The 18,129-nt window shown below is 32.5% G+C and overlaps 3 protein-coding genes across 4 annotated transcripts; all 3 read right to left on the bottom strand.

Annotated features, from left to right (window-relative positions):
• Positions 1 to 948: 948 nt before the first annotated feature.
• LOC103486763 (probable protein phosphatase 2C 68) lies at positions 949 to 4,596 on the bottom strand. The gene is made up of 5 exons (XM_008444831.3): positions 4,427 to 4,596; positions 3,834 to 4,226; positions 2,414 to 2,778; positions 1,616 to 1,852; positions 949 to 1,525 (listed from the first exon to the last, which is right to left on the bottom strand). The coding sequence occupies exons 2-5, from the start codon at positions 4,132 to 4,134 to the stop codon at positions 1,256 to 1,258; spliced, it is 1,173 nt and encodes a 390-aa protein (XP_008443053.1). The 5' UTR covers positions 4,135 to 4,226; positions 4,427 to 4,596; the 3' UTR covers positions 949 to 1,255.
• A 3,756-nt stretch (positions 4,597 to 8,352) lies between these two features.
• Positions 8,353 to 9,690, bottom strand: LOC103486764 (uncharacterized). The gene is made up of 2 exons (XM_008444832.3): positions 9,197 to 9,690; positions 8,353 to 8,583 (listed from the first exon to the last, which is right to left on the bottom strand). The coding sequence occupies exons 1-2, from the start codon at positions 9,512 to 9,514 to the stop codon at positions 8,494 to 8,496; spliced, it is 408 nt and encodes a 135-aa protein (XP_008443054.1). The 5' UTR covers positions 9,515 to 9,690; the 3' UTR covers positions 8,353 to 8,493.
• Positions 9,691 to 10,666: 976 nt separating this feature from the next.
• On the bottom strand, positions 10,667 to 17,225 carry LOC103486765 (DNA polymerase delta small subunit). Of its 2 annotated transcripts, none has more exons than XM_008444833.3 (14): positions 17,039 to 17,225; positions 16,649 to 16,778; positions 16,160 to 16,266; positions 15,935 to 16,061; positions 15,288 to 15,395; positions 14,035 to 14,150; positions 13,876 to 13,959; positions 12,980 to 13,048; positions 12,830 to 12,901; positions 12,662 to 12,753; positions 12,443 to 12,570; positions 12,156 to 12,257; positions 11,973 to 12,040; positions 10,667 to 11,141 (listed from the first exon to the last, which is right to left on the bottom strand). In XM_008444833.3, the coding sequence occupies exons 1-14, from the start codon at positions 17,099 to 17,101 to the stop codon at positions 11,085 to 11,087; spliced, it is 1,323 nt and encodes a 440-aa protein (XP_008443055.2). In that variant the 5' UTR covers positions 17,102 to 17,225; the 3' UTR covers positions 10,667 to 11,084. The 2 variants fall into 2 exon arrangements, with proteins under 2 accessions (XP_008443055.2, XP_050940009.1); XM_051084052.1 differs by having other exon boundaries at positions 12,662 to 12,742; positions 12,830 to 12,891.
• Positions 17,226 to 18,129: the final 904 nt, after the last annotated feature.

Raw genomic sequence — 18,129 nt, 5'->3', positions numbered from 1 at the left:
TTAATTAATTTTGTTTTAAAAAGTTAAGTGCTTTGACATTTTGATTGATTGATGATATAATGCTTTATTTATATCAATTTGGCTCAAAAAATTGGGAATTGTTTAACAAATTAAATCATTACACATTTGTAAAGTTTGGGAGGGAAAAAGACCGAACCCACTATTTAATTTTATATTAGGATTTGTATAGGTGGCTCTTTCTTTTTTCCTCCATTCTTTATCTCTCTTCATCACCTTTTCCCCTTCCCTTTTATTCTATTTTTAAAAGAAAAATTATTCTTACATTAGCGTTTTTTAAGATAAAATAGAGATGTTGATGTTAATTCATCAAGTTGCTTATTGTGAACAAATCAAACCTACTTCAATTAGCACATCAAACCTAGTTCAATTAGCACAATTAGCACAGTAATCAAAAGATTGTATTATAATCTTCTATTCTCGTGAATATAGATATAGAGTGTCTCAAAATTAATGTCTTTGATGTGTGGTTCGCATTCTTCTCTCACTTTCCATTTTTATCAATAAAAAATTAAATGGTTTGATATCAATTCTAAATAATATCAATAATTGTTTAATATTTTTAATATAGAATTGTGACTTTTGTTCGTGAGACTTCTAACTAAATTTAGTAAGAGAACAAATTGATGTAAGCATAAATTAAAAAAACCTATTTTAACTTTAGACATTGGTTTAAACGTAATATGTTCTTTTATTTTTTTATTATTTTTTTATTTTTTTAGAGAGAACGTATTATGGATAATTAAATTAATTAATTAATTAATTATGTTGTATTTTAACCGTTCATTATAATTGAAAATAAGTAGAGGAAGCAGATTAGAATATGTTGAGCGTTAAGAAGTCCTGCAAACAAAGAAAAATATTATCAAAGATTGAGAAAGATGGCACATTAAACTCAAATTTAAATCCATTATCATCAACAAAGCAAGCTGAAATCCCAAAGCCAATAAAATTTATTCCAACTTCTGAAGCAAAACAGCTCCATATTCAAATCAAAATGAATTCCCAGCTTTTGTTATAAGAGAGTTATGACCATAAGATGAGCAAATCAGAAAGCAAAGACAAAGAACCTCAAACTTTCTGCATAAAAGGAATTTGAGCAAAAAGAACACAAAAAAAGCTGAAAAACTCAACCAAATGTTTCAAAAAAAGTCCCAAACCCAAATGCAAGTAACAGCTGCTACTATATGAGTGTTCTAACAATCAGATTCATCCTATCAAGTTAAACCTTTTAACTTCAGCCAGCAGACCTTCCATTCTCATCGATGCCTCGAAGAACATTGATATTTGATGGTCCGACGGTATCGGAAAACCCACGAACAGATAACTCTGGTACACGTACTTTCTTCCCTTGCAACTCATGGTCCAGAAATATGACAACAACCGTGATATCATCATGAAAGAACCGTCGTATGCCTTTTTCGAGCTTCTTCAGATCATCGTATCTCATTTCCCTCTTCCTTGCAGCCTCAGTTAGTGCTGTTTTAACGAGTCTTTTTGCAATTCCCTGAGATTTTCAAAAAGGGTGGAGTGATCAGATCAATGCTATGAGCATATACATACAGAAGAAACTTAAGTGGTCGAGAATGTAACGCACTGCTCTTGGGTTATTATACACAATCTCGACTGCTTGTTGATTTGTTAGATGCTCCCAGAGGCCATCAGATGCAAATATGAGAAATTTGTCATTAGGTTGTAGAACTCTTGTACTTAACGATGGTTCTGCAGTAAGAACAGGCCGTCGAAGAGGCTCTGCAAGATGGAATCGTGGAAAGGATGGATCGAGAGAAAACTCTGGCTTTTTTAAATATGCATCACCTATTGATCTGGAAACCTGATACACCCAAACGAAGCGGATCAATGAATGTAAATGCAATCCGAAGGCATGGAATTCAATCAAATTTCAAACACAAGTTCACACAATGATTGAAAACAAAATTAAGGACACAAACACAGGAATGGGCACGCCACAAACTATTTTCTATCAAAATGTATGCAAACAAACATTTCGGTTCAGAAATTACAACCGTGACATCAAACATGCTAGTCAATTAAAAGAAACTGAAAGAGGAAGTCAAACATAAGTGACAAAAACAAAATGGGGGGAAGGATTTCTCCCCTTGTTGATTTTTCTTTTTACTCCTTTATAACTATATTCCTTTTTGACTTCTTTCACTTTTTGCAACTAAATTATAATTTGGTTGCTTCGGTGTATTTACTGCATGTTCACTATTATGATATTTTAAAATGTATATCAGAATATTTTCAAACTACTTTACATGATCAACAATATACTCTACTACATAGTCTGTGAGAGAAGTCAAAACAGATAAGTTCTGACCACATACAATTTTTTGTATCGGCTATATTAAACACATCTTTGGTATTGCCATACCTGAATTATGCCTTTGATACGCCAAACTCCATGCTTCATAACAACAATATGTGAGTCATCAGGATGCAAGGACCTGAGTTCTTGTCTAACCTCCTCGATACTTGCATTGTGATCCCTTGTCAACTGTTCTGCAACTATCTTATTAGATTTACCTAAAGAACCAATAACAGCCCGGGAATCACCGACGTTACCGACGAATAATGTACCTCTCCAGATAACTCCCACCAGACAACAAGAACCCATAGCTGCAATTGTTGGTTTTATTCCCCATGACCGTCGAACAAGAGTAAGAAACCCTTCCTCAGTTGCACAAACTGCACTTCGAAGAATACCTTCGGTTATGTTTCCATTTTCTTGAGCAAGCCCTATGTTGCAAAGAATGACACGCAACTATTATTAGCACACAATGTTGTTGCAGTTTGTAGTTCGAATTGAGGGGGGAAAAAAGCTGTACAAGCATTTAAAACAGAACTAATCCACCTAAGCTGGTAGAATGAAAATAGAATACAATTTCAAGCATGGGAATAATAAACGGTCATTTCTTACTATTTTGATATTCTTTTACTCGTTTATCATTGTTTATAAAACAATTTCTTCGATATATACATCTTTTATGAGGTTTTCAAAGTTCCAACACACATTAAATTTGGAAAATTTGTTGCAACGTGTTTTTGTCTTTTACTATACTATTCAAAATAATGATATCCCTCGGCTTGAACAAGATCTCATCAAACAAAAACAATACCACACCTTTCAATCATTAGGCTACCTTATTCCTTGCATACTACAATGCACTCTCTCACTGCTCTTATTTTTCCACCTCTTTTTACACACTTTGAGTGTTTCCCATCTCCACACACCTCCCTCCTCTTCCTATAAAATCTATCTTTGTGCACTGTCTGAAAAAAGATTCTAATTGTTTTAGAGATCAAACAACACTTTTGAGTGTCAAGGTCATAAACATAGTCTCACATGAATTAGAAATGAGAACGGTTTTTAGTACGAAACCTTCTCAATAGAATCCGTGACTCATAATTAAAGCAAAAGTTATCATGCCAGTGTAGAGATATGAGAGACAGAATAGTTTCGAGTTCGAACAACGGGTTGACCAAATAATCCACCCAAAACATACACCAAAAAAAAAAAATGTGGAACACATATGATCAACAGATTTCAGAAAGTCAATGGAACAGGAATTCAAACATGAGTCCAAGGCAAGAACAACAACATGTCACAAACCGTAGATTTCAGAATCAAAACATAAGAATCCAAGAAAGTTCAGAAAAAGTCTCAGAGGATCAAGAAGAAGAAGAAGATCAACCACGAACGAACACACAAAAGCACAGTCATCAAAACTCAGAAGCGTTCACAAAATGGGGAGAAATGAAAACAAACGAGGCAACCCTTGTTAGAGACTCACTCATTAGATTCCTGAAAAGATGATCACAGATAAAGCGAGAAGCATCAGGGCCACCATGGCCATCATAGACGCCGACGAAAGTGGCATCAGGGCCAGTCTCAACCTGACTATTATCCTCAATTACCTCATTAGCCTGAACCACAGCAAAAGAAAACTCCCCATAAGAATGCTTTTCAAGCTCTCTGCTCCACAATAAAGGGTCCTCTAAAGAACAATCTTCATCATCATCCTTGTTCATACGGGCATACCGCCTCACTGGTTTCCAACAAGCCGACGCCATCCTTGCCAGCCACGAAAACATCCCTCATTTCCCTCTGCAACAAAGCCCCAATAACCCACTTTCTCAAATAGAGATCAATTGAACAAAAACGAATCGAACTGAAGAGACCCCACCTGCAAGAATTGAAGAGAAAAGAGAAAGGAAATTACAAAATGGGGGGAAAACCCAGATAAGAAAATTGCGGTGTGAAGTAGGAGAAAGAGTAAAAAGAGTAGGAGAAATTGAAAGAATGGGTTGAAGAAAGAATCAAAAGGGAAGAAGAACAGTAACACCAGAAACAGAATCAATTAAAATGGGTAATTGAGAAAAATACCAAAGAGAAGAGATAAATTGTAATTGAACAGTGATTTTCTGAATGTTGTTGAGAGAGAGAGAGAGAAGATTGTCTCGTTTCTAGAGAGATAGAGAAGAAAACAGAGAGACAATGAAGAAGAGAGAAGAAGAAGTTTTCCTCACTGAGCAGCCTCTCTATGACAAAAGAAAAAAAGGGGAAAGTTGACGAAAGCGCGTGTAAGCGAGTGACGACAAAATCAGTTTTTCTTTTCTTAAAAAAAAAATATCTTTAAAACCTTTTTTTTTTTTTAACTAATTATTATTTTGTCCTTTAATTTATTTCCATCATATTATCTTTAAAAATATATTTCTTAGTTTTTCAAACATTAAAGAAGTGACTTGATGTAGCATATCATTTAATAAATAAGTAAATATAGACATTAATATAAGATTTAATCTCAAATTCATTGAATTATTTTCTACTTTTTTTTATTATATATGTAAAATAGAGAGTGAATTTCAGCCACATAAATTAGTTGTCTCAATTAAAGAAGGAGGAACACTAAGCGACCATTTTTTTAAAAGAAAAAAAAAACTGTCAACCTAACCTGAGGGGTAAAATACTAACCTCGTGTATTTAAAAAAAAATCAAAATCAAAACAAGTATAACTCATCAAAATGATAGACGATGCATTTTTAAGATGATTTAAATCATTGATTCTCTAATAAAATAAACCTAAACATAGACTGAGTTGGATTGAATTTTAATCGTTTTTTATATATTTAAATTTATCATAGATTACGGTAATAAATTAAATAGGAGAAGTAAAATGAAAATGGAATAATTTTATATTTGGTTGAAATTACAAAATCTGCCACTGAAAAGCCATTCCCAGCGGCCAGTCGTTTGACACTTTGACTATTTGGAATCACCGCTTTTATTTCTATATATATATATATATATATATATATATATGTATATATATAACTTTTAAAAGGAGAAAAAAAAAATGAAAATTTGATTATTAGGTACAAATAAATTTAAGTGACATTAAATAGCATTATCCTTCATATAATATCATATTAACTGCATCAAATCATATATATATATATATATATATATATATATATATATATATATATATATATATTAATCTTTGATTATATGCATGTCATTTTCTAATTTATTAATTCAATTCTTTTTAATCTTTGTTCATCAAGTTTCACAATTTTATAATTTCTATCCGATCTTTAGTATCTTTAAATTATCAAATATTGTAATGGTAGATGAACATTTAAGAAAATGGTTATATCATGATATGAAAATATGTCAACAATACAAACAATAAGAATCAATAAATTAATCATTTTAGGTGATTAGAAAATATGTTGATATTTCAAAATTCGTGGAATGGAAAATAGAACTTCTAACCTTATAAGATTGATAGTACAAGTTTTATATAGTTGATCGGTTAGGTTTATGTAAAAATAAAAAAGGTAAGAAAACACGAAGATAAACGAGGAGAGAACACATGGAATGGAAGGTGAAGAGTGAGGGTTTTTTTTTTTTCTTTTGTTTGAATGGGTGGATGTAGTTCTCTTGAATTTAGTAGAGAAGAAAAAAGGTGGGGAGAGGTGGGAAAGGAAAGGCACACAAGGTACATGTGAATTGTGAAGAAAAATACCAAAGTTCTTTTCTTTTTTGCTTTTATGGGTTTGGGATCACAAGCATTGTTATTTTAAACTCACTACTTCATTTCCCTTTTACCTACACTTATCATCTATCCTCTCTTTTCCCAAACCTAATCCATATCCTCTCCCTCTCGATCTCGACCTAAAAGATATAGGAACTTATATAAGATTTTTCCGTGTGGATGATCCAAAATTAATTGGACTCGATGAAATTTGCTTCACTTTTTAACGTCGAAGTTTTCTTTTTTGCTTAAGTCATCGTATTAGTCAAAATAGACTATTGTGGATATAGATCGCTCCTTTCGCTTGTTTGGTTTTAAGTTTTCGATATTTTGAGTTTGAGTTTTTTTTTTCTCAATCATTATGTATTTCTTCTATTTTCTCATAGTTTGAGTTCGCCTGATGCTTGAGAGGAAGAAGGAAAAGAAATTTCAATTCTTTTTTTTTTTTTTGTCTTAGTGGAAACAAAGAATGGAAGCAGGAGATTTACACTTGGGTCTGCCTCCATAATGACGACTAGTTATTGACGAGGCAAAGATCGAACAAGGCTAGTTGCAGTTAAAATTCAATGAGGAAAAAAAAAACTTAAACTCTGATCCCATGTTAGATTGTATGGAATATCGTTATTTCATTGATGATTAATTGATAATAATCAAATATTACAGCTCTATATATAACCATATTAAAACACACGAAAGGAAAGAATATATAAGAATAATATAATATTTCCTAAAAATAATATTTTCCAAAAATACTCTAATTATGTCCATACTCTTGGCTTGGCTATTTGCTTGAAGCTAGAATCGATTGAGGGTCCAACATGCGCAGACAAAAATTGTTTTGATAACTTTTGTTGATGGTTACACAAGAAAAAGTTATTAAAATTTGGGTCAAATTATCGATTATCCCAATATATGTGGAATTATTTGAGAATATCATCGTAATATGACAACAAGTTTCGTATTATTAGAGAAAATGTGAAAGTACTTTGCATTCTTACAACCATAATTATAATTAGCATCGTTTTTGAATTTATATGGACTGAGCTTGATTCTTCAATAACTTTTTAAAATTCAATAGATTCAACCTTTGTCGTAATTGTTACTGAATTTTGTAAATCGCGTGTGTGTTTTTTTAGTCAATTTGGTAAAATAATAATAGGGTTAATTTAAGAACCAGAATGTTAATGAATGTAGGCAATTAAGTTAATTAAATTTTAACCCTATTAATTAGCCAATTAAGCTAATTAAAATGAATTAAGAACGAGAAAGATGTTACGTTCTACTAAGAGGGAGTTGATAAAAATGGAGTATTTGCTTGGCCTTAAATTGAAACATGTTTGAGCAATTAAAGTTCTAATTATGGACCTATCAAATCTAAAATAGCTTAACTGTAATATAATTTTCTTTTAGGAAAAAAAAAATGAAAGAAAGAGTAATAGGAATATTAGTGTTTGATATTCACATTAATCTTATTAAACAAACTATTAGAATAATTGTTTTAAAATTGTTAGAAAATATTTATAAATATAAACAAGTGATTATCTATCAATATCAATATCCCGAAATAAACAACTAATATAGTAAAACGACTCAATTTACAATAATAGATTGTCCCGATAAAAATTAACGAAAGTTGTATAATAATGAATAATTAATTAAGTTATTTTAAATTTTTGTTGGGTTTTCTTTATTATATCAAGGTTATTTTCGTTTTCTAGACAGGAAGAAAAAACGTTTTTTTCCGTCTTAGTTTATTCAATCAAAATATCATTCAATCTAAATGTATATTGTTGTTTATTTTCCAAAATTACAATTTAATCCTCAATTGATTAACATTACATTTCAAATTTTATCACGAAAAATTCTTATAAATAACAAAAAAAAAAAAACAATAATGATAATAAAATTATTTACAAAATATAGTTTGTAAACAAAGAACAATAAAGTTTCTAATAAATTATTTTTTAACAATTAGAATACCGAACCTACAATTACAATCTAAAATCTAAAAAGTACGTATTAGTTCTCTCCATAACGTTTCTCATTAAAAGGAGATCATATCATATATGAATATAATTATAGTTACTAAGAAAACACCCTATAGTCTAAACGGAAGAGATACTAAGTAATGTGTGATTACCTAAACTCAATACTAAAATTAGTCTATTGCAAGGTGTCACTATGGTTCCTAAGTCTATTTAATTTTATCCAAATCTCCATGAAGCACAAAATAAGAGCTTCCTAAACTGAAAAGATTAGAAACAAATTAATATAAGTAGATAAATATATATATATATTTTTTTTATATATATTAAAAAAAATGGCATTAAAATAAGATAATAATATAAGGAGGGTAAAATGGAGATTTCAGCCTCCTCTAGAGAAGGAAGAAAAAAAAGAAAGAAAGAAAAGATTAGACAATGTCACTTATCAAACGTCTATGAGTGTTGTAATGTTTCTCTAATAAAACCTTTGATGCTCCTTCCACTGTTCTTCGCCATGTCTACATCATCATACAATACCAAAGTAAATAATAAAAAACTAATTATGATTTAACTAACAAATTACATAGAAAATATTGAATTATCACAAATCTTTTATTATGGCATTATGTTGGAAACCCCATGTTATTATTCAATAAGGTCTAACTAATAATCACTCAGAAATCCTAAAAGTCTAAAACACAATAAAATTTTCTTTATGAAATAAAATCAATTTTAAATTACAAATTTATCCCTTAAATCTTACACTTCAAAAAGATGCAAACCTACCTATGGTTACACTTCTAATCATTGTGTTTAACTAATTTTTAATAGTGTGAAATATCTTTAATTTTATTTCTTTTTTAAAAGGAAATTATTAACTAAATCTTTAAAAATTTAAACTTTTTATCAATAATTCAAAGGGTTAGTAATGTAAAAAATTCCAACTAAAAATCTTTCCTTTACTAATACATTTATGCGTCAATTTAGTTTGATAAATCTATGACTAAATTGAATTTGTCACAAAATTAACGATCAATGAATTCTTATGAAACAGTGAATTGAAAAGATCAAACAAACAAGGAGAAAAGAGTGTGTGTGTGTGTGTGTGTGTGTGTGTGTGTATGGAATTACCTTTTGAATGGCTCCAAGAATAGATTTGTTTCTAAAATCTCTAATCCTCAGCTGCTGAGACCTTCCATTTCCAATCCCAACTTTTTTCAACACAACCGACTTCCTCCCCACCGGCGAAATTAACCATTTCCGCTCCACCACTCCGCCGCCAGAGGGGCTATCACACTCCTCATTATTAACCCTCTTCCGCCGCCTCTTAACCACCGTCAACAACCTCCTCCCGCCACCGGACTCTGACCCCACCTCAGCAAATTTCCTCAAAAGCTCGTCGGAGGATTTTCTGGGAACATGCTGAACATTGCCAATTGAAGAATCCATAGATCTAGAGAGAGAGAGAGAGAATTGGGAAAGTGTTGAGTGAGAAATTGGGGAAAGGTTGGGTTTAGAAATAATGAAGAAGGAAATTAAGCCGTTGGTGTTAATGAATGATGATTTTGAATAAAGTATTCAAATGTAGCCGTTGGGAGAAACAGAGCAATAAGAGAGAAAAAAGAAACAGAGAGGAGTGGGGGAGAGAGGGGTTTGTTTGAGCCGAAGAAGACAATCCGACGTGTCGTTTTCTTTTTTATTATTTATTTGTTTAATTTTATTTTCTGAAATTCCCATGTTATTGCTGACACCGATCCGATTCCGTTCTTTGACTGACGGCGACATAACTAACGGATCCGGTCTACCTCCTCTTCTTCTTTCTTCTCCGGGTCGGGTTATGGATTACGGGTTTACCATATTATTTTATTTATTTATTTTATTGGTTCAAATACTTCTTTGATTCCTATATGAGTTTGAAAAAGTTGGAACAAAGCATATGAATAGAAATGAAGATGAAAATGGAACAAATCTTATTTATTCCTTGAGTTTGATATCATTGTATTATATTATAGATTATATCCTAATTTTGCAGTGTTCATCACCGACGATGATGAGTCTTAAAATCTTAAAGATATCTTGGTCGTATATATACTTTTGATAGGTGATGTAGTTTTAATAAATCTTAAGTTTAGTTTTTCAAAAATTAATTTTCATCGCTATTTGTGTTGTTTTATAAATTAATAATATCTTGTGATTTAGCTAAAATGATCTAAGTACATATAACATTTCAATTATTTTTATATTAAATTTTAATATCTTTATATTTCTTAAATGAATATCTAGTATCAAAATTATTATAAGATAATTATTTTAGATTTTAAATTGAAAATAAATTTGTTTAAAAATTGATCAGAGTTTAACAAAAAAAAATTGTTATTAAAAAAAACTCTGGATGAAATCAAACTTTGTTGATGTAGAGAATATATATAACAATAATAAAAGAACATAAAAATTTCTAAATTTAGTTAAGAAAACAAATTTTGCGGGAAGGTGAATTGAGGATGAAAGAATACGAGAAAAGTGATTTTACATAAATTAGCAAATAATTAGATCTACCAAACTAACTTAAATTTTCTCCAAAAATAACACAAGCACCAACCAAAACTCAAAACACAAACTAATGTATATATTAGCAGTGAAAAAGCATATGCTTCTATGGCACATACAAATCTGAAGCCAACACTACAAATTTCTACACTGTTGAGGCTGGACCTACCAGAAACAGAGCCAATTAATATGTTTGGACTTTGGAGTTTGGAGGATGACTATTCAGTTTTTTTTATTTAACTCTTCCCCCCCAAGGTGATTCTCCCTAGAAAATGTGATCTATTGTTTGGGAAAATGGAGATGATTCTGCATTTCAATCCAAACCCCTTTCACACCATAAAACAAACCTCTAAAATTTCCATTAAAGGTCGCATTTGCTCCACTTTCATAGAAGCAGGTACTTTTAGATGATAATCACTTTCCTGGAAAACCAGATTCTCGGTATCCTTTCGAGATTCATTCATCATAATGTTCAGCTGAATTCAGTCCCAAAACTCAGAGTGTGGCATTCAAGGTTTCTCAAGTTAAGCTGTAAAGGAAGGAAAGGAAGACTATTATCTTTGGAATGAAACCGTATTGCTGCAGAGGATAAAATGACCCAAGAAATATTACAAAAAAGGAACGAAGAAAATCCATAGCCTTTGCCCTTCCTCAAAGTTAATGAAGTCGCTATTAAAATGAGGATGTAGATGATTTGATTGGATGAACATTTGTTCAACAAACAAATTGGGGCCAGAGTTTGTTGAGCACCGCGAGATTAATGCTTGCTTATCAACCTCATAATTATTTCAGAAAAAAAGTACGTGAAAATAATTATTTTGGAAAAAAAAAATCTCCATTTTAACTAAAGTTTCTGGAACCAAAGAGAATTTTAAACAAAAATAATTCGACAGTCTCATTCTTCCTCATGTTGATTTTTTAAGAGGGTTGTATTAGATGCCATGCATTTTGTATTTCACTGATAAGTGATAACCATTGGGAAAGACATAGTGATTCTGTTTATAAACAACATACTTTCATTTTTTACAGTTGATAGAACTTTGATCTAGGACAACCGGACAAGAAATTAACCGAAACTGAAAAACCATACCAAAAAGAACAAAAAATATTGGGTTATGGGTAAAGGACGGAAGGTAATGACTAGGGAAATGTTGACATAAATATCACTGTTGGTAATTCTCTTTATAACCAGCCAACATGATTTTAACCTTTGACCTAGTCCAGCAAAGTTGCATGTCAACAGTAACGAGTAGGTAGCTACATGACAGTATAAATGCTGGGTAAAGGTGAATTGAAGTAAAAAAGAAATTACCATTGCAGCAACAATATTAAAGGGTGAATTGAAGTAAAAGCAAATTACCATTACGGCAATCCCCGTCTCACAAAATCTTGGAATCGCAATGAGTCTTACCATCTGCCCTTCAGCTCCTGCATTTTCAAAAAGCATATATATACATGACAATATAACTCGTTCATTTATTCTTTAGGAGAAGGAAATGAGCAATTATGATAACTGATATAAAGGGTTTATATGAAAATATACCCTTTATTAAACGAGTATCAAACTTGTCCTGATTCCCAATAAAATAAACATGAGGACAGCTCTCGATCAGGAAAGGATCTCGGTCAGTGAATGGATAACAACCTGTAAGTTGAATAATATAAAAAAATACATTGGGAAGTTTTGTATAATTTTTTATGATTTTTTTTAATGAAATACTATAGCTAAATCTGGATAAACTCGTGTGATGCAGCCTTTGAGTTGAAAAGGGATTGTTTCAAGGGCATATCCATCAAGGAAAAAAACACAAATAAGAACGTGACTTGTACCAAGAGTATTTGGAGCAGTTGGTGCTAGATGTCTCCATCTCAAAGTCCTCTCCATAAATTCTAGTTTATCTTTAGCCTCTGAGTACTTCTCGAGATTATCTACATTCTGACCTGATGTTCCAAGAAACCTGAAACCAAAGGACTAACGGTTGATCTGTTGTTCACTCAAGTTCACACTAAACAGTCAATTTGCCAATGAGGCTGACATCATTGACTTGCCTCAAATTATCAAGCTCAAAACAATGAGGGTTAGTGCAAGATCTGAAAGTGTTATAAGCTGATGATCCAGGAAAAAGGCATCTGTGCAAAGGCTGCAAAGAACATGACATTATTGACAAATCAAAACCAAGAATGGAAAGTGGGAGTTCTCGGCTGTAAAGATTCGACCTGCTGAGGCAAGGAAAAATTGGCTGGGTCACTGGATCCCGGCATGATGTCCACAGGTAAACCTGCAGCAAGCTGACAAAAAGGATAGTAGGATTTACAATCGGGTATTAGGAATAAAGACAAAACGGAAATAAAGGTTGGACTAAGAACCTGATTCAATTGGATGTCTAGCTCTTTAAGCGGTTCTGTCAGCTTTGTTTGGTCCTTTGCAGACAAATGCTGTCCAAAATACATCATGCATGCATCAACAAAAAACCTATAATCACTGACATCACTAGAGTTTGCAGAAAAATAATTGAATACTGGGAGAGTTCAAAATTTCCCTTAACCTTTTTTTGAAGGAAGAAACTACTTCTCATTGATGTAATGAAAATGTAATAAAAGTTTAGGAGATACAAAATCTCACAAGGAGAGAAAGAAAAGATAGGAACAACAAATATAACCAAATAGAGATAAACTTTGAAACAACTTTGACAAACAAGCCTTCTTCAGCTACTGAAATCAAAGACTCCCACAAAACTACCAACGAAACTTGAAAAACAGCCCCCCACCAACAAAAGGCCAACAAAGAGCAAACTGAAATTCTTCAACGATGCACGAACTTCAGGTTAATTTTTGTGATTTTCCTCTCAAAAGTAGAAAACTACATGATTTATGCAATTTAGTTCTACCATTGAATGCCCTACGAAATACTCCTAAGAAAACATCGGATACACAAACATGTTTCAGGGCCATGCTGCCATTTTATTAGTCTTCCCAAAACTCGTTAATGGTATCTTGTAATCAATTTCTTCACATAAATAATTAACTAGTGCTGTTAAATAAGAACCGTAGTAAGTTAATCAGGATAAACCATAAAAAGATTGTTCTGTCCAAGCCTTCTTATAGGAGTTCAAGAAGACTGGCCTTCAATTATTTCACTCACACATGATAACAAAGTAACTACCACATTCGTTAAAGAAATTAAATTGATCTTGGCAAGTTAGCAACATATTTAAATATATTGAAACAGGGTAAACAAGTTACATAGTTGGTGAAATCTCTACCTGCCCATTTAAAATTCCTCGAGGAATTTCAACAGAGTTTCCACAAATGACAACATGAACTATTTGAGCCGCAATCCCCTGTTCCTGTTCAGTTAATGGTTCTAAAATTTTAGCAACTGACAAACATTTAGAGAACTAAACTATAAGGATGAAGCAAACCTTCTCATCCCCTAAATGTCCTGTTATATGATCAACAAGGAGCTGAAACTGTAGAGGATTGGAGATGCTACTACCAATACTTAGGCCCGACACAAAAATCACGTACTTATCTTCACCTGCATGCATTTGAATCTTAAGAAACATTGTAACAAAGCATTTTTGTCCCTCGTGTACCACCATAATCATTAAGAAAGGACCGTGATGAGTGCCGTAGTTTTCTTTGGAGGATTATCAATATTCAAACCATCTTCCATTCGAGGAAACCTTAGTTGAATTAATCAAGTGATAGCCATCATCCATTTCAAGTCCTTCCCCCAAGGCGCAGTAAAGCAGTTTAGGTTCACAGTCTAGTAACTTTTTTTAAGATAAATTAATAATGAAGAAAAAAACCTTACCATTTTTCACATAATGAAAAGCCCCCAACGCTTAAGGCCTTAGGACTTCACAACACTAGCCCATTCTAAAGGTCCCCCTCCCCACCCAGCTTCCAATAGTCTTCTAGGGTTAAGCGCAAGGCGAAAAGAAAAAATGGACCTTTTTATAGGCGCATTTTGTATAAAACCACTACACTAAGAAGAGAAAACATGGTTGAAGTGAAAATATGAAAAAATAGACCACTAAACACAAGAAATTTTGCATTTATGCTTAGTAAATTTGATTGTTTTAGTTAATAAAGAAGGCTAATTTCTTTTAAATAATAAAAAAGCCCCTTGAGCCTTGAGTCTAGGCGCATAACTTTCTCCAAAAACTTCTAAAAAATAATAGTCTTCAAGTTACTATGGTGGAAAGCTCAAGTAGCTCTCCCAATTAAGAAATAACCAAATTATCTGTAGAAGCAATTAACGTCAGAGAAAAAGCCAATGGCCTTAAGGATCAATTAAATGTGAGTTCAGAGCTTGGCCCCTGCCTGTTTCTCTATTCACGTTCACCACAACTGCACAAAATATGTTGATTGACTGACACTTTGTTAATGAAAATATCGTGGAGTGAAAGCATTGCCCTTATCTATACATCCTCAAGGTTTCAAAATACTTTCTCAAAAAGCTCTACCTATAAACTACTAAATAACAGAATAACAAATCCTCAACTATTTAAGAAGCAATAAACTAATATGGCATCAACCGATAACATTAAACTATAACACAAACACCTGTTAACCCTCTCACTGCAGTATAACTGAATCCATTTCATTCCTGGCCAAATTTTAAACGATTGAAACAGTAAATAAGAAAAAAAAGATCATCACATCCTACTTGATATGAGCGGCCGCTCTATCTGGGGTGGCAAGTCAGCTTCTAGGATGTCCAAAACCAAAAAGTCACCAACGGAAGTTTCCTTTCCATGCAATGCAAGGACAATCCCTGGCACAAATAATAGGCAATACATTAAAGTGCTCCCAAAAAAGAAAAAAATGTTTATACAGCAGTGTGTGCTTTCAATTTATTAAAAAAAAAAGCTCGAAATTACAATCTGCAGGCATGACATATGGCGACTGGTGGTAACTTTCCGGCTGCAATTAATTCAACTTCGAACAGTTCATAAAGAACAATAAGAAATCAAAGTTCAAGAATAACTTGATGCAGCCTGCATCAACGTGCTCAAAAAGTTGAAAACTTTATGCAATTCTTCAAAAGAAGAGAGAGAGAGAGTTCATTTTGCATACAGTAGAATATGCTTTTAAACGAACAATATGGGAAGAGACCCAATACATTAGCAGCAACAACAAATGCAACATGGATCGACTATTACAAAACTAGAAGAGAGGTTAAAGGATGAAACATGCAACATGTACCATCGACATGCACAAAAAATTGATCACAATTTTATGCAATTACTCGGGGATTCAATAGAGAAGAAAAAGGAACCATAGTTCCATTCAATTTCACTCTGTAATACTCACCTGTAACATACACAGAAGGTAAAAGCACATCCCCAGAAAGCTTTACTCTGCCACTTTCATCTTCCAATACAAGATGATCATCTGGATGCATAAAGTTGTGCGGCTTAACAAGTGGGATGGCAGATCTCTGTATATTCCATTTAAATGTCTCAATCCAATCCCTGAACACCAAAACCAGAGAAAAAACATGCAGATGGTAGAAGATATATGTGCTTGATGTATTACCTCCTTTGAATACTCATCCAGAATGGTAGGTTTAAGTTTCATGTGCTTGTAGACGGTTCCAACAATGACACATTCCTTGCCTTCCTCCAACCCCAAGACAGTGCTAACTGCAAGACATTGTTTTGAAGACAAATTTTCACCAAACCCATAAAACACATTCCTCACGAAGTTGCTTCTAAGTTCTACCTTAAATTATGATTAAAAGCACAATGCTTAAACCGTTGCACTAACAAGACGAAAAACTAAAAAAAAAAAAATTGTTCAAAGTAAGGATTGGTCCAAATCCATCCTAAATTGAGTTCAACCATATGAATAGAACCACTAAAATTTAGTATGTGTTAAGACACTAAAACTCACCAAAAGGGAAAAACAAAAAATTGAAGAACCCTATAGCCAGACTTATAGAATGCCCCATGCATCACAGAACAAAATATACTTCCACCCAAACTTCTCATGGTATCAAATAGAATAAGAGAATAAGAGAAATACCAGGTAAATGAGGTTTCCAGTTAGAGACAAGTGAATGGAGAATCGTTCTCATTAAGTGAAGTCTAGCAAAGTAAATGTGACTGTATTGCTGGCCCTTGTACGTCTCCTTCTGAATCTTGTACTGCTCATCCTACATCAAACGACAATATTTAGCCCCCCCACCCCATAAAAAAAAACATCAACAACACTAAATAAGCAAATAACCGGGGAGATTGTTCCCAATTCCGGCAAATCATCATCGACCACCGTTTGCTAAGAAAATAAAACGACCAAATGGAGAGGAAAATTCCTCGAGTTGTTTCCAAAGTGGCCGCGCTGGATGAAAAGGAAAAAAGGGCGGGAAAGCCAAAAACTTTGAAGGAGATGAACGGCGAAGTAAGAAATGGGTACCGATATTTCATAGTTACACTGCTTGCGGTGGACATTCTTCGGTGAGTCGATTTCCATGACCATGGAGACGATGAAGGGAGAAATTTCGGCCTTTTCAACCCCAATTTGGAGAGCCCAATATGAACTTCTTCTTCGATTGCAAATTGGCGCAATTTTCAGCGGGAAATTCCCCGAAATAAGTTTTTATTTGTTTTAGGGATATAGACTTTAGGATGGGTTTTAAATTAAACTAAAATAAATAATAATGATCAAATTAACAACAACAATACAAACATTTTTCTTAATTTCAATATATTTGGGGTAAGTGTTTTTTCTTTTTTTTAAAAAAATTATTATAGATAACTTATTTCGGATTTGAGACCGTGGTTGGGTTGAGTTAGTTTAGTTTTTTTCCTCCTTCGTGCAACTTTTGAAGTTTAAATATATACTTATAAATCAATGTTTTATTTGTTTTAAATAGTTTTCATTCCAAGTTTCAAATGCTTAATCCCAATTCAATTATGTACTTGTTTATATGATTTAGGTAGGGTGTTCTTTCCATGTTTTGAGAGAGTTTTTAGTAACGTTATTTTTCATCTCACAATATCATGTTCCAAATCAACCATATAATTGTTTTGTGTAATTTAAGATATGTCTACATATGTTTGTAGGGAGTGTATTGGATTATATATTGCAAATGAAAATGTAAAACATAAAATAATCGATTCTTGCATGAATTAAAATGTTTTAAGTGATTTAATGATGACACATGTTCTAATTTTAGTGCACTGTAAGTAGAATAAAATACGAAGAAACATGTTGGAAGATAATATTGTATGTAAAAAAAATGGCAGACGAATATTTAATGGTTGAATAATTGAGTAGTCTTATATAGGTTAATTATCTAAGTTTGATATAAAGACAAGCATATGGTATTAAAGTTGAAAATGAAGCTCATCCACTTGAATTAAGATTTAGTTTTTTCTAAATTCAAACGTACACTCACAAGCTTACATTAATTTGTTCGTACTCGTTTAACAAACAAATGATGGTGCACAACTTGAAAACTCGTTTGTAAGTATCTACACACCCACTTAGTAAGCATAAAACTT

This window comes from Cucumis melo, chromosome 4 (genome assembly GCF_025177605.1).
Source record: "Cucumis melo cultivar AY chromosome 4, USDA_Cmelo_AY_1.0, whole genome shotgun sequence".
Classification (NCBI taxonomy): Eukaryota; Viridiplantae; Streptophyta; class Magnoliopsida; order Cucurbitales; family Cucurbitaceae; genus Cucumis; species Cucumis melo.
Note: the sequence above shows the minus strand (reverse complement) of the source record. Positions and strands in the feature narration are given on the sequence as shown.